This window comes from Euleptes europaea, chromosome 15, assembly GCF_029931775.1.
Source record: "Euleptes europaea isolate rEulEur1 chromosome 15, rEulEur1.hap1, whole genome shotgun sequence".
Lineage (NCBI taxonomy): Eukaryota > Metazoa > Chordata > Lepidosauria > Squamata > Sphaerodactylidae > Euleptes > Euleptes europaea.
The window spans coordinates 35,989,353-36,006,072 of NC_079326.1; the positions used below are offsets into that span (position 1 = coordinate 35,989,353).

Below are 16,720 nucleotides of genomic sequence, written 5' to 3' on the forward strand. Positions count from 1 at the left end.
TTTTTGGATACCACGGCTTATAAATGGTTGGAAGACATCTGCACAGCTAAAGGGGCCAAACAAAGTGTGAACAGTATTTTTTATAACGTTTTCAAACTCTTAATACATCTCTGGGAATACATAGAAAGCGCGAACAGTATTTTTTATAATATTTTCAAACTCTTAATACATCGCTGGGAATACAAGTGCGGTAACCCCCTGGGTTAAAGCTATTCTAGTGGCATCGCTACCTTCAAATTGCTCTGAATTATCTGACCCCATAAGGTGCTAGACAGCACAAATAATCATCACTGTTGCCAAAATGAAAGCCTCATTCTATGAGGTGGACCCAGCTTTGTTTGTACAACCTTGCCCAGTTCCTTGTTAGAGTCCCCATCTCACGTAGCCTTTGCAGATATAGGTCCCATAATCCCCACTGTAGCCTTTTTGGGTGGTCAAAAGGGTCTCTCTCTCCTCCCACTTCACCAGTGGAAAAGCTGGCTGAGCCACTCTGTTATTTCTAACCTGGAATTTAGGCTACAATCGTACCTGTGGGGAAATTTCAGAAATAAACAATTGGGGGGGGGGGTCCACAACTGATAACTTCAGCTTGGTTTCAATTCATTTGTTTCTCCCATCAATTGCACTCTTTAATTAGATTATTAAAATGATGCTCACAGAACTGGGTCTGACCTTATACTTGTCAAATGAGACAGAACCACTTTGCTGCATCCCAGAATCCATTACAATTGCCCCTAATTAACACAGGAATATGTATGTTTTCTAGGTACAGAACTGTTTCATCAGAATCCAATCCACTTGATCAGACCAAAGACCCACCTATTCCATCATTCTAGGGCCCACAACAAGCAATCAGACACAAGCAAGACAGATTGCGTAGAGTTGCCAGATGGTTTCAATAAAAATACTGGACATGCTTGATTTAAAAAAAAAAGTTGACCCAATAAATGCCCTGTCCCTTGAACAGACGCTTCTATGTGGAAATCAGTCAGGGAAACCTTTAATGGCATGGTAGTAAATAAGTTCCCATCAATCTTCTATTAAAGGGACAAGGCATTTCTCTCCAGGCAGCTGGCAACCCTACACCAGCGGCTGGAATACACGGATGGAATTCATAGTATAAAAGATTATCTCTGATCCTGTGAAAAATTGGGGAGGTTTAAATTCTGTTACAAGAGGATATGGCCTTTGTTAATAATGTTGGGGTCCTACTGGAAGATATTAGGGAAGCAGCTCAAAAAAGGTTGGGCTACAACTCTGTACTTTAATAAACAAAAGACTAGTAGTGCCTAACAGCGCATTCCTGAAAGGAATGCCCGCGCCAGGCGTTGGAGGCAAACTAGCGGCATTGCCTCCTAAAGAGTTTTCGGCACAGCCGAAACCTCTACCCGGCACCATGAGGGTTGCACGGGAGATACACCAGCTATAAGCTAAAAACTGGCGTATCTTTGCAAAAATAAAAAGGGGCATTCCCGAGCCAAAACTGCTTGGGAGGCCGACTAATGTCGGCCCCGCCCCGCGGCCAGCACCGTTACGCCCCGGGAACGGTTCACAGGGTGCCAGAACGCCCCGGGAACGCCTCCCAGGGTGCCGGAATGCCTTCCAGCTCGCTGCTGTGGCCTGTGCCAGCAGTCGGGGAGCAGTGCCCAGCCTTGCACGCCAGCGCTGGGGCCACTAACGCCAGCGTGTGCCTTCCGGGCACTGTCGGTGTGGGCCCCTGAGCCAGCGGAGGCCATAGTTGGCCTCCTAAGGGCTTTGGGCCCGATTTTCAGGAATGGGCCCTTAAAAGACTAATAAGACATTATTCCAGAACAAGGTTTTTCTGGACTAGGTCCCACTTCATCATATGACCTGGGCTTTAGTCTACACATTTTTTTGCTGGAACAAAATATTGTTCGTCTTTAAGGTACTACCAGACCGCAGGTTATTTGGGAGGCAACTGACTAATATGGACACCCCTATGAAATCTGCATTTCATGTTTTTGGTATATTAACTATGGTCACTTGATTATTTAACCTGGATTATGTGTCTCTAACAGCATAATCCTAAAGAGCATCCATGGATTTAGAACAGTGTAGCTCTGTTTAGGATTGCACAGTAAATTGTGCTGACCATGAAATATAAACGTACAAAAACGTGAAAGCTTTTTTTTTTTTTAGAAAAAAGCTTAAATGATGTTCTTACCCTGCATCTGAACTGTTTCCACAAAGCAAAGCATCATTTTGTCCTTCCAAAAAGTAAAAATTATCTGTGTAGAAAAAATATTTTGAAAGCATTGGAAGAAAATAATTAGAAGAAATTCAGAAATATTTAATAATGATTATTTTAGTTGACTGAGCCCATTCCTATTCATCAACAGTTCTAAAGCACAAAGCATCCATTAGGTCACACTATCAACATGTATATATTAGGTAATATAATTTTATTAGTTCTGCTTCTGTTGGAGAAAGAGAGTACAAGCCTCTCGCATTTGGAAATCGGAGCTAAGTAACTGATTCATACAATTATTTTTTTTACAGCATTCCTTAGATTAGTAGACTTACTTGGCTAATGAGCTGCATACTTTATCATTTGATTCATATAATATGTTATATGAATAAACTGTTAACTTAATTAACAGTTTGGTTTTGATCTTCTCTAATCTAGGCTAATTGTTTTACAACAGTGCAATCCTATGCAATGTTACCCCAGTCTGTTGAAAGCAAGGGCCTTAGACTAGAATAACTGCATAAGATTGCACTGTAAATCCAAAATATGTTGATTTGGAAACATGTAGGAAGGGAAAAAAAGGAACTTGAAATTATATTGTCTTACTGGAGCAACCAGAACTTATACTGAGTGGAAATCTATCTACAGTGATATAATCTCTGTTACTAAAGAGATTTTTTTCCTGCTGGAATTAAGCAGATAGAACAAAGAACAGAATTTAAAATGGAGCTGTCTTGTAAGAAATATGTTATTGCAAGGAATAAAATTAAAACACATCAAACTGACTTATACTAGCCCTGTACAGACAACCCATCTACACACCAACTCAATACACGAGAAAGGAGAGTGGCCATGAGTGTACTGGTACCATCCCCTGCCTCTGCATGATGGTTGAGTCGTCTGCATGGTGCGAACTCGTGGAGGATGCATCTGAGCATACTAGGGTTGCCAGGTACCCCCCTCTCCTCCAGCGGGAGGTTTTTTGGGCAGAGGTGAGGCAAAGATCGTGCAAGTTCATGGCCGCACCGACACAATCGCATCACTTCCGGTTTACACCCAGAAGTGCCGCATCGCAAGGGCCTTTTACCACTCAAACTGGGCAACGTGGCACTTCCGGGTACAAACGCATCGCAAGGGGCCGTTTACCACTCAAACTCCCAGTTTACACCTGGAAGTGCTGCATCGCAAGGGGCTTCTTACCCCTCAAACTGGGAGTCTGAGTGGTAAAAGGCCTGTTGTGATGTGGCGCTGCTGGGTGTAAACCAGATGTGGCATGGCGTGGTGGGCAGGAATGCTTGCATGCATTGCCTGCTGACCCTCAGCTGGTCAGCGGGCAGCCAGATGGATTGGGGGTTTGCTCACCACCACCTGGCATTTGGCAACCCTAGTAATCAGCTGTTGATTATTGGGAGGGAGCGTATGCCCACAACTCAGCCATTGCACAGAGACTGGGCCAACACTCACTTCCCCTCCTGCACATTCAGTGAATGTGTGGACAGGTTGTCTGTACAGAACTACTGAATTAGACCATTTCTCAGTCAAGGCAGCAGTCCTCCAGGGTCTCAGGATGAGATCTTCCACATTGCCTAGTACTTGATCCTTTAAACTGGCGATACAGAGGACTGAATCTGGAACCTTCTGCATACAAAACCAGATGCTCTACCACTGAACTATGGCCCCTTCCCAGTATGAGCAACATATAAAAAAATAAGAGAAAATAACCAGGAACTTAAAGTAAAACAAGTGGGAACCCTCAAGGACTTGCAGGACATCTCACTTCCCACTCCCCTGCTATTTGCTCTTTCCCTTTCCTGAAAGCTCCCATAGTCTCTCCCCCTTTCCTGCTTCTTTCTCTCCTTCTAGGGGCCTGGATATCACCTAGAATCACAACATATCTCCCGAATACAGAGATCAGTTCCCTCTTAGGGTTGTCAGCTCCAGGTTAGGAAATTCCTGGAGATTTGGGGGTGGAGCCTTGGGAGGGTGAGGTTTGGGGAGGGAAGCCACCTCAGCAGGGTATGATACCATACAGTCTATCCTCCAAAGCAGCCATTTTCTCCAGGTGAACTGATCTCTGTCTTCAGCCTGCACCTGGAGGTTGGCAACCCTAGTTCCCCTGGAGGGTATGGCTGCTTTGGAGGGTGGAGCCTATTCAATTATACCCCTCTGAAGTCCCTCCCTTCCTCAACACCCCCAGGCTCTACCCCCCAAATCTCCAGGAATTTCCTAACCTGGAGCTGGCAACCTTACCTCCTTCCCACCCAACAGTCAACTTACCTTCAGCTTTCCCTCTCCCCCCCAACAGCATCAACCTAGGAAAACTAGCCCAGTTGTGTGGTACTGGCCACTGGGCCAGGCCCACTTGCATGGTAAGGAACCACCAAGGACTTGTGAGGCGGCGCTTCACTTTCCCCTGTGTCCCCCTCCCCACATTATTTCCTGTTTCCCTCCTCCTGGCAACTCCCATTTCCTGTCCCCTTTCCCTGCCTCACTCTCTCCTTCTTAGCCATTTCCCAACCTGGAGCTGGCAACCCTAATCAGCCCCAGCCCCAATGCATCCTCCCTCAAAGGCCAAAATAGGCCTGGAAAGGGCCCTACCTCTTCCCCTGGCTTTTGCTGATAGAACCAAGCTATAGTTGCCTAGCAACAGCCACTGAGGGAATCTGTTGCTTAAAGCTACAGATGTTCCTTTTATCCTTTTTGGATTTTTAAAACCCCCAATGTATTTTTTTAAAAGGATTTCACATTTTTCTGCAAACCTGGGGTATTGTTCAGGTTTGTAGAAAGATCTATCTTGCCCATTCACAGCTCCAGCCACCGGATTTAAGTATCCAAAGATTTGGCCGACTTCGCTATTAGAATATAGGATAGGAAGATGTTTAGCATTTATTCACTGTTTGGATTTTAATCTTATTTTCAAGTTAGCTGATCAAACTGATGAGATGGAGAATTGCAACAGAAATAATAACCTTACAAAACAATGTGTGCCTGAAGAAGAAGTTGGGAACTAGGTCGACTCATCTGCTAAGCAACAGCGATGACCAGGCTGCTTGTGTAGGCTACGCCTGATTAGGGAGCGAGGTAAAAGGAGTATGGGAGGCGAGATCATGCCCGAATTTTAAATAACTATGCATTGTAGATTTTGTCATTTATCTCTCATTTATTTCCCACACTTTAGTCATAATTTGTATTTCTTTCCTCTTTCAGAAAAAAAAATAGCTAAGTGACCAACTGATTTTTTTTTTTACTTCCCTAAACTGGGCATAATCAAGAATGAAGTCGCCTAAAAATTACCAATTCTTTTTTTGGAAAGATATGATTGTCACTGAAAAGTAACAGTCATGAGCTCTGGTATGTCAGATGCAACTGTTCTTAGTTTTTTTCTCTCCCTTTGAGGCTGGATGATTCATTCTAATCAGTGTGCTGTATTTATTTATGATGCATAGGCTGTGTCATTCTGTCCTTTTGTCTCTCCTGAAGCTGTAAGCATCCTGAAACAGATACAATTATGCTGAGCCAGATTCTGGTACAAGAGCACCGAAGTATTTGATTCCTGTTTCTTAACTTGGTCAGTTGGCTTGTTGTTGACTGAGGACAGAAAAGGAAGTAGGGGTGAGGGTATATACAGTGGTACAAGCCCTTTATGTGAAAATAGTGGTGGGACAAACTGATCCCTGACTATGCTTAGGTATCATTTGCTAAGGTATCATTTGCTAAGTGCCAATGTATGGGAAGTTGCATTGAGTTCAACAAATTGATCCAATTCCCAGCATTGGATCAATTTTTCAGTTCTGTTCAATTGATACTCTCCTCCTTAAATTTCATGTTTATTTATTTTATTTTTATGTATTCACAACATTTATACCCCCCTTTCTGCCTTCATCTGGGCCACCAAGGCAGCTAACAGATTAAAGACATACATAATAAAAACACATCTGAAAAACCATTAAAATAAAACAAAAACACATCATTCAAACAATTGAAACCAAGTTAAAATACACATACAATACAATAAAATACACATACAAAGAACAACAGCTAAAAACAGGGCAGGGCAGGAGGGATCACTGAAGGAATGCCAGCTGAAACAAAGAAGTCTTCACCTACTGGCAGAAGATGGCAACAGAAGGGGACAGACAAATTTTCCTGGGGAGAGAGTTCCAGAGTTTTGGTGCCATGACTAAGAAGGCCCTCTCCCAGGTTGCCACCTGCCTAATCTCAGAAGGCAGGGGTACCCGAAGATGACTGTAGTGGTTGGGCAGGTTCCTAAGGCTGTTCTCCAGGTATCATGATTGATGGTACTGAAAGCCACCGAGAGGTCCAGGACAATCAACTGAGTTGCAGTCCTGAGTGGGTCATCTACCAGGATGACCAAGGCTGTTTCAGTCCCATAACCAGGCCTGGAAAGGGTCCAAACAATCTTCTTCATCCAGGAATGCTCCAGCCACCACCCTTTCAACCTTGCTCAAGAATGGAACATTTGAGACTAGTCAATAGTTATTAAAATCTCTTAAGTCCACAATAGACTTCTTTAGTAGTGGAAACACCACAGCCTGTTTCAAGGCTGGGGCAACCACTTCCTCTCTCAAAAAGGCATTAACTTCCTTCTCGAGCCCAGTCAACCAGCTCCCCTGTGGCAATTTAAATAGCCAGGAAAAGCAAGCAGGTGGAAGTCCTCACACCTCCAAGCACCCTGTCTGCATCCTCAGACTGAATAAACTAAAAAGTATCTCAAACAACCGGACGAGTCGGCACTTTGTTACCATCTGATCCTGTCACTACTGTGACAGCAAGGTAGATTTCCCCTGAATGTGGAGGATCCACTTAAGCAGTCTGATTTAATAGTCTGTGATAACCTCTTTTCCTTTCTGTAAATGTATTAAGACAGCAAGGGAATAGCTTGTTGCTGGGCAGATAACTGTATGTGTGTGCTAGAGGTAGTAGGGGAAAAGTCATGGAAAGTCATGGTGAACGATCCCCGATTCTACTGGGGATCAGACATTTATCCAAAATCCACACTCTGACGAGGCACATCAACATTCTGTGCTTATCAGGTTGTTTTACATTGTCTGGAGCCTTAGAGCTCCAGCAGTTCTATCCAGTTCCAGTTCTTGCTTTCGTTCACCATGACTTTCCATGGCTTTTCCCCCACTACCTCTAGCACACACATAGAGTTATCCTGCCCAGCAACAAGCTATTCCCTTGCTGTCTTAATACATTTACAGAAAGGAAAAGAGGTTACCACAAACTATTAAATCAGACTGCTTAAGTAGATCCTCCACATTCAGGGGAAATCTATCTTGCTGTCACACTACTAATGTAGATTCCAAGTCAGTATGGATACAAGAAATTTTACCTGCAAGTATTGGGCAAAATGGTCACTGAGGGCAGCCAAGCACTCCACCTCATCCTGCAGACCAGAGAGGGTTGCCATTCCCCCAACAGGGGCAGGGGGTTCCCCAATCCGAGCGGGTCAACATTTGACTAAATTACATAATGCTATTTTAGTACATATTTTATGTATTTATTTATTTATTTACGTGAAATATGTATATAAGCCACCTTTCTTCCGTACAGAGCTCAAGGCAGCTTACATATCAGTTTGACCTACCACAACCTGATCAGTATGAAACCATGACAATTTTCAAAGTAACAATACAAATTCCACCCTCCCCACCAAGGTTTCAGAATGGGAACGTAAGAAGATGACTACTTTATCCAGTTCTTTAGCTGATTATAGGAAACAACACCATTTATGATCAAGGTAGCACTATTTCTATAATAATATACATTACAAGATAGTAAAACATCTCCTTCTGTGCAAGCATAAAGAAGTATAAAGAAGCTGACAACAGTTGCTCTCTCCTTACACCTATATAACTGGGTAGCTAAAAAAATGTGACTAACTCAGTTCCCCAAATTATGTGATTATGGATCATTTCCAAAATGGCAGCCAGACTAATCCCATTTAATCCCTCAAGGGAATTTCCTTTACCGCCAAACAAGTGTTATGATGTCACAGAAGGAAATCTAAAGCATTACTTGTGATTGGCTGCATGAAAAAGAAAAGTCATGGGGCAGGAAGCCAAACTGAAGGACTCAGGTGTTCCTATCACCAAAAACTGTAATAATCAATGTAATAAGTTCCTGTTTCTGTCAGAGAAGTGAGGGAACTGGAACCATTTTAAAGTGTAGTTACTAGACTGACAACTTGGCTGCTCTACTGATTGGGAGCTCAAGATTCAAGGGAATATTCAGATAAAAACATAAATGATTGGGAAAACACCTTTTATCACCATTAACACAAAAGTATCAAGAAGGAAGGGGTTTCAGAATGAGGCAGCCCTCACTGATTTCTACAGAGACATGACTGAGTTAATATAAAAGATGGCCTAACATCATCTATCTGACCCCCAAGACTGTAAAACATCTAACTTCTGGTTAGAAAAGCATTAATTTGGTGCGGTTTCAAGCAGCGCCCACCTCCCTGCGTCATGAATATGAGTCAGGCTTTTTTTTTTCCAACACCCCACGTTGTTTTTAGTTATGGAAATGGCAAGCGACGATAAAATCACATTCTTACCATCATTCTGTAAGTACGCATCCCAGTCAAACATTGTACCATTAAATGTATCGTTTTCTCCCATTGTGCTATTAAATAGATAAGTATCATTTGAAGTGGAATTATCTGGGTTCCAGTACAAGCATTTATGCCTCAAGTTCCCCATGAAAAGCTGGAGCCCTATGAGAGCAAATACACTCAGACAAAACACAGTCAGGATCATTACGTCCGAGAGCTTCTTCACAGACTGAATGAGAGCTCCCACAATGGTCTTCAGGCCTGCAAGCAGAAGGGGATTGTTACCATCACGATAAGCACACATTTTCAACAAACATATCTTATCCCAGTTAACGTTAAACATCTCATGCAGAAGCCCAAAGAAATGGCGCTGGTGTTTTGCGAGCCAACATTTTTCAATTGGTATATCTCTTGTGAAGATGCATCTTGCGAAGATGGAGGTAACTGGAAGTTTTTGTGCATTGCAATTGTGAATGAAAATGCCTATGTAAAAATAACAACGACACTTGCTTGAACGCTGAGACAAGGGATTTTTGTTACTCATGTTTTCCATGAGCAAGAAGGAAATCTTTCCCACACACCAACCCTTAAACATGTCTTGCAGAAGAAAATACTGTTGTAACCACTAAGACTTGAAGTATGTTTAAGGACTGAAGTGTACATTCCTTTTTTTTAAATTGCTGATTCCTCTTAACTTGAAATTCTTCTGGTATCACTTTTATAACACATTGATAAAAGAGTAAATAAGATATTCAAAGCTTAATGCTAAGAAACTTGGAGTGATATGAAACAGAATAAGTTTCCCATGCTATGTCCCTTGCCGTTTTTCATCTTACTGCTTTACATTCAATAGCAGTTCAGGTATTTCACTAGGGTCAGTAGAGCAGTGATTCGGATATTAGCTTCCATTGAAGCGATCAAGCAGAAATGCGGGGTTTTTTTATATTTTGGAGGTAAGAAACATTCATGGGAAAAAAATCTTCGCAGTTATGAGATTGCTTTAGTCCCAGCTAGACCTAAAAGCGTGACATTATATGACGCAGCTCACACAGGCCTGTGTTCTGCAGGTTCTCATGCAACAGTTTGTTAAACGCAAAGGCTGATCTCAAAAGGAAACAAGCGAATGGCAAAAACAAAGGGTCACAATGTTCATTTCTATCGAAGCATGATTCCAGCTTTTTCTTCCTCTTCGTTAAAAAAAAAAAGAATGAGCAAGCAACAAGGCTTATGGTGGTAATAAAAATGATTTAAATTTCCATGGAGTCTAAGTCAGCCTCTGTGTTTAACCTAGCTCTCACCTGGGATGACTGATATTGTTTTCAATGCCCGGAGAACTCTGAATGTTCTCAACGCTGAGACATTACCCAGGTCCACAAACTCTGTCACATATCTGTAATAGGGGAGTTCACACACAAACACAATGACAGGATAAAAAGGAACAGTTGGGAGGTACAAGGGACCTAACACCTTACACCACTTACTTCTTACCTGGGATTACAGAAATAGTTTTCAAAGCTCTCAATACTCTGAAAGTTCGAAGAGCTGAAACATTGCCTAGGTTTACAAATTCTGTTATATACCTGTAGAATTAAATCACAGTTATTCAGAATTGAGGCAGAGCTTAAACTGATTATTCGGGGTGTTTTATAAAATCGTTGGGGTCATTTTTGTGGTGGTGGGGTGGGGGGGAATCAAACAGCAATAATCCAGTGTTTACCTTCCACTGCAATTTACCTCGCATTAAGATCTTTCAAAGGTGATCAGTTAAACTTAAATGTCACCAGGGGAACAAATAAACCATACTGATTTTACTGTCCAAGTCTAACTTTCTGATTTAGTAGCTTACTAATGATATGAAAAGGACAAGAAGTCAGCTCCTCTTCTGGTAGGAGGGGGGGAGGGCAGGAATGAAGGTAGCACCTTGTCAATAACTACCATACCATGCATTTCACACCATTAGTTACTTCTCTACATCTGTAATATATATATATATATGGATTTTCAAAGAAACAAACAATGCTGCTGTTATAATAAAGCCAGGTGACAATTAATAGCTGGTGGTTTTGGATGAGAAACATGAGGATATTTCTCAAGATGGACTTCCTGAGAGGCCACTCTTGACTCATTGTGCAACACAACGACAGAAGAGATTCACATCCACTGTATTTTCCAGACCACCAGGGAACAAGCATAAACTTAGGCAATGTATATTGACAGGTAAAATAAGCTAATACAGACCGCTGAACTCAAGCACACACACACCAATGTACATGCACAAATACACTGTATAGAAATTAGTTAGGAATTAGTAAGAGTACCATAACTATTACTTACTCTTACTTTATGTGCAATCAAATATTTCACTTATGTTCAATAGTGATTCAGATGTTAATGCAGAATATGAAAGGGTATTATTTTGTTTGCCAGGTACCAATTAATGTTAATTTCTGAAGAATCTATATTCTACAAACCTTGATTACTAAAACACATTTTTTTCAGAACTTCATATCTTTGGATGCCTCTTACTGGGGGGAAAAACTAGGAGGAGGGGGAGAGAAAGGAATGGAAAACTTACGCAAATGTAATGACAGTGAAATCAAGCCAGTTCCAGGGATCTCGGAGAAAGGTAAAACCATCTATACAAAAGCCCCTTGCAACTATTTTTATAAGTGACTCAAATGTATATATTCCTGTGAACGTATACCTGGGGAAAATAACCAAAACAGTGATTCTATTAAAATGAATTAAACTTCGTAGAGTTCAAAAACGTTAATACAATAACATCAGAATCGGGTTGGATCCACTGGAGAGTTTCTGGGGATAGAACAATGTTTGCCCATGAAACATAGCTTTCTTGCTTCCTCCCTCCTGCTGCAGCTGGAGACATTTCGGGCTGCAGTGGAAAGGAGGGGAGAAGCAAGAAAGTTGTCCTTTGCAGGCAGAAATTAGGGTTGCCAGCTCTGGGTTGGGAAATACCTGGAGATTTGGGGGGCAGAGCCTGAGGAGGGCAGGGTTGGAGAGGGGAGGGACTTCAATGCCATAGAGTACAATTGACAAAGCAGCCATTTTCTCCTGGTGAACTGATCTCTATCGGCTGGAGATCAGTTGTAATAGCAGGAGATCTCCAGCCACCACCTGGAGGTTAAGCTGAAACCTTCCACCCATGGAATTGTGCCAATGGATCTAACTCACAGTCTTGTTGGATCTGACCATTGACCCCCCTCCCATTGGTGGCATCAAAGCCTCTGCAGTGTATATCATTTTCATGGCTGCTGAGGTGATGAGTAGGGTTGACAACCTCCAGGTAGTAGCTGAAGATCTCTTGCTATTACAACTGATCTCCAGCCAATAGAGATCAGTTCACCTGGAGGAAATAGCTGCTTCGGCAATTGGACTCTATGGCATGGAAGTCCCTCCCCAAACCCCGCCCTCCTTAGGCTCTGCCCCAAAAATCTCCCACCAGTGGTGAAGAGGAACCTGGCAACCCTAACTAACAGCCATTTCTGGTTACATGAAGCTCAATAAGGTAATGATAAACAGAACGGTGAAGTCATTCATTTTGTCTAGTGGTGCCGACAGAACGGAACTTTAGGGCAAAAGACCAGCCACACTGGGTTAGCAGAGGGGACCACAAATGCAGGTTGCAGTGTGAGCTCTGCCTGCCTCGTTCCTCCACTTCCTTCCCACAGTGCATTCTGGGAATCTATATTTTCCAGAACAGCTAACATTAAAATTGAAGCTCCCCCCTAAAACAATTGAATCCAGAGTCTAAAATTACCTGTGTTGACCACTCCTTTTTATCTGTTCTGTTCAAGTCATTGTGTGATTTAGCTATTAGTATTGTGACTCCCCTGCTTCCAAACACAGATTGCTATCTGGCACAGCAGAGCTGATGTTGGAAGAAAGATAGAAAACTGCACTGGGTGCGTGCAATCATGTGCTCATGCACAGAGGGACGTACTGGGCTGAGCCAAACTCTACACTAAATACGTAGCAAAGTTTGTATCAGCTCCAATGTAATTCATCCTATAAAATGCAGCAAAACATGCAATTTAAGAATAAAATCCAACTTACTCTACATTCTTTGTCCATTCTGGAGGATTACTTAGGGTCATAAATACGCAATTGGTCAAAATAGTGCACATAATGAGCATGCTGAATAATGTAGGTTAAATCATTAAGGAACATAAGGAAGAAATCGCATAATTACTGCGAAGCAAACAGTAAAATTAACGAGACATTCTGTTTATGTCAAAGAAATACATCCCCCCCACAAATAAATACTTCAATATTTTCTTATCTTTAGATATCCCAGACTGCAGCAAATACTAGTAAATGCTGATGAAATTCAGATACAGTATATGGTGTGATTCAATTTCATTTAGAATCATTCAATTTGATAATTTAATTTTGTTGCTCAGTAGAGTAGCTATTATTACTTTGATTAAAAAAACAATTTAAGGGTCTCATGCAGATGCTGTCTTCCCAAGCTGGGTCGGTACTTGGAAGGGAGACCTCCAAGGAAGACTCTGTAGAGGAAGGCAATGGCAAACCACCTCTGCTTAATCACTTGCCTTGAAAACCCCACCAGGGAATACTATAAGTTGGCTGTGATTTGACAGCCTGTTACACACACACACACACACACCTTGGAAAGCAAAGGATTCTCAGCTTGGTGCTCTGGGAAGGGGGAGAAGGAGCCTGTTCTGGGGCTACCCCCCCCCCAGCTCCTTTATTGCTTCCTCCTTTCAACCTCCTTTTTTTAAAAAAATAAGGGCTAGTCAAAAATGGAGAGCCAGTGTGGTGTGGGGGTTAAGGTGTCAGACTAGGACCTTGGAAAACCAGGTTCAAATCCCCACTCGCGCCATGGAAGCTTGCTGGGTGACCTTGGGCCAGTCACACATTCTCAGCCCTGACCCTGGCTAGTATTTGGATGGGAGACCTCCAAGGAATACTAGAGTCATGACAGGGAGGCAGGCAATAGCAAACTACCTCCGATTATCTCTTGCTTTGAAAACCCTACAGGGTTGCTATAAGTCAACTATGACTTGTCAGCAAAAAAAGGTAAAAAAAAATAGGTGGCCCCCACTCTGTTGGTGTTGGATGCTGCTTCCAGCCAGCCATGTTTACTTATCATAGTAATGGAAACGTTTAGACCTTTCATACAATGTAAATAAAGGAATCCCAGTGCCTATATCTATACTGTATATTCTGACTTCTAGTTTCAATGCTTATTTCTGAATTATGCGAGTATCAGTGCCATCCTAAGCAGGGATACATCTTTCTAAGTCCGTTGACTTCAATGACCTTAGAAGGGTTTAACTCTGCTTAGAATTGCACTGTGATTGGGGGTAGGTCTCATGGGCTTGAAGTAAATCATTGGGTTGAATGCTTCAGTGGATCAGGACACTATGACCAGTGACATGTAGTACCACACTTTAAAGGTACCAATGGTGTCAGAGCCCCAGGTCATAGCTCAGCAAGGCCCCCCACCAAGCAGATGCTAGTTTCACATTACCATCTAAAGGAGAAAGAATAAGGCCATTAAGTCCAGACTCTCATATTACCTAACTTCTCCACTGAAGGGTACAACTTTCTAAATAAATTTATACAATTTTTCACAAATCCGTAACTTTCAATATTACACATTCCACCCAATGCAGGTTAACTCATCTGTGCAAGTACACCAATGCACAGCTGACATTTTAACTGGGGATTTAGTGATGTGGGAGCTCATATGCACGATAGAGCACCCGCATGCATGCACACTCACACACACCACAGCTTTGTTTCCCAGCCAGGAAACAAGGAAGGAAGGATCTGAGTGTTCACAGATCTATTCCCTAGAGTAAAGTAAAGTAAAGGTCCCTTGTGCAAGCACTGGGTCAATCTTGACCCATGGGGTGATGTCATATCCCGTCGTTTACTAGGCAGACTTTGTTTACGGGGTGGTTTGCCAGTGCCTTCCCCAGTCATCTTCCCTTTACCCCCAACAAGCTGGGTACTCATTTTACCGACTTCGGAAGGATGGAAGGCTGAGTCAACCTTGTGCCGGCTACCTGAAACCAACTTCCATCAGGATCGAACTCAGGTCATGAGCAGAGCTTGGGCTGCAGTACTGCAGCTTACCACTCTGTGCCATGGGGCTCCTATTCCTTAGAACAGATGTGTTATTATGAATGCATAGGAGACTTGTTCCAGAAAGTTTAGAAATCATACATCTTTTGATTAAATTGTTTAGAACATTTCTCATAAGCCTAACAAGGTAAAACAAGGAAAGGACATAAAGGAATTGAACAAAAATTATTTGTAACTGCTATCTTTGAAATGACAACAACACATACCCTATTTCCCAAAACAGCCATTTGAAAAGGATATGAATGTACCAAAATCTTAATAGCTATTTTTCGAAGAGGGTTGAAAGGAGTTAAAATGTATACGGCGGGAGTGGCACTGAATCGGAAAATTGCCTTCCCTCTATTCAATACTATAAAAGTCTGAAAGAAAAAAGACACCGTGAAAGATATATATATCTTTATGTGTATATATATATGTGTGTGTGTGTGTGTGTGTGTGTGTGTATACACACACACACACACACGCACACACAATTCAACATTCTTATTCTTCTTTTTAAAAAATAGCCTTATTTTTTAAAGAGAAAAACAATCACCAAATTCATGAGTACAACCATTCTTTCAAAAAGTCTTCAAAGGAAGCCATAGTTTGCTTACCTGACATAATATTTGCCATTCAAGGGAGAAAAACATCATTTGCTTCAATGGGGCTCTCACATGTCAGAGAATCCAGAGAATGCACCCTCAAGTCCAATGGATACCAATAAAATTAAGACTCAACAATAAATTGAATCGGGCCACTCAGTATGACCAATATATTAACCAACCCACCAAGTTTTCCAGCTCCCAGAGCAGATGATTGTTAGATATTTATATGCTATACATACAAAACCTTCCATCCTGTGTGACGTTTGGTGGTAACAATGATATTTGTTAGCTCTCAAGGTATTGCAGACATTTGTAAAAGTATCAGGAGAAATGAGCTGTCACCAGCCTATTAGGTTGCAAAACTGTGTATATCGTATAAACCCTCTCTGCTGTTAAACTGTACCTTTATATGTAGCACAAAGTCTAGGTCAAGAAGCTGATGTTTCATCTCAAGACTTCTACTGCTTTTTTAAAAGAATATCATCTTTCAACAAACCACATGGTCCTTAATCAGATAATAGGAAAACTGCTTTATTTTCTAAGGTCTGCTTCTGTATGCATTTGGCTACAAGAAGGAAAGCCTTCTGTAAATCAACCTGGCAGAGGGTAGAGGTAATATATATAACCTGAACTGGTGTAGGAATTCTTGTAGTGTAGTGACCAAGGGCCTTACTACATGTTACAACTCTGTTCAGGATCGCACTCTTCATTGCATTAGGTAATATTGGATACAAAAGTTTCAAAATAAATCAGGCTATTGGGATAGACAAAAATAAAATGGATACTTTCCTTTGGAGAACATAAAAGCCAGCAGTTAATCAGGTGTCTCTCAAGTATTAATCAGAATTCACAGATTCCTTCTTATAAGGGGAAAAAGGAGAAGAAAAATGTCATACCCATCCTTATATTGAAAAAGCTGGTGATTAATTTTAGGTAATATGCCTGGTACAGTGTCTATAGAGGCAACCTAATGGACCTAAGCGGCCCAATAAAAAGGTATTTCCTTCTTAATTAAAAGTATTACCTTTAATAAGGTGTTCATTTATTATTATTTATTAATTAAATTTATTACCTTTAATAAAAAGGTATTGTTCCTAAATAAAAGAGTTTTTATTTTATTTTGGGGAGGGTTTTTTTTTTTTGCGAATCTATAGAATATCTATCTATACTCTTTGTGCAGATTCTGTGACAGTGAATCTGAATGAC

General features: G+C 41.6%; 1 protein-coding gene across 4 annotated transcripts in view; it reads right to left on the reverse strand.

The window, feature by feature from the left end:
* The window catches only part of LOC130487775 (sodium channel protein type 1 subunit alpha), a 130,464-nt gene that overhangs the window by 41,158 nt on the left and 72,586 nt on the right, over window positions 1–16,720 (reverse strand). For 2 of the 4 annotated variants that reach the window (XM_056861292.1, XM_056861290.1), the window contains exons 3-8: window positions 15,166–15,286; window positions 12,864–12,951; window positions 11,365–11,493; window positions 10,088–10,179; window positions 8,793–9,050; window positions 2,186–2,249 (exon numbers count right to left, since the gene is read on the reverse strand). In XM_056861292.1, the coding sequence (XP_056717270.1) occupies window positions 2,186–2,249; window positions 8,793–9,050; window positions 10,088–10,179; window positions 11,365–11,493; window positions 12,864–12,951; window positions 15,166–15,286 (752 nt within the window). Of the gene's footprint in view, window positions 1–2,185; window positions 2,250–8,792; window positions 9,051–10,087; window positions 10,180–10,277; window positions 10,370–11,364; window positions 11,494–12,863; window positions 12,952–15,165; window positions 15,287–16,720 lie in introns of all 4 variants that reach the window. The other 2 variants (XM_056861293.1, XM_056861291.1) reach the window with 1 other exon arrangement.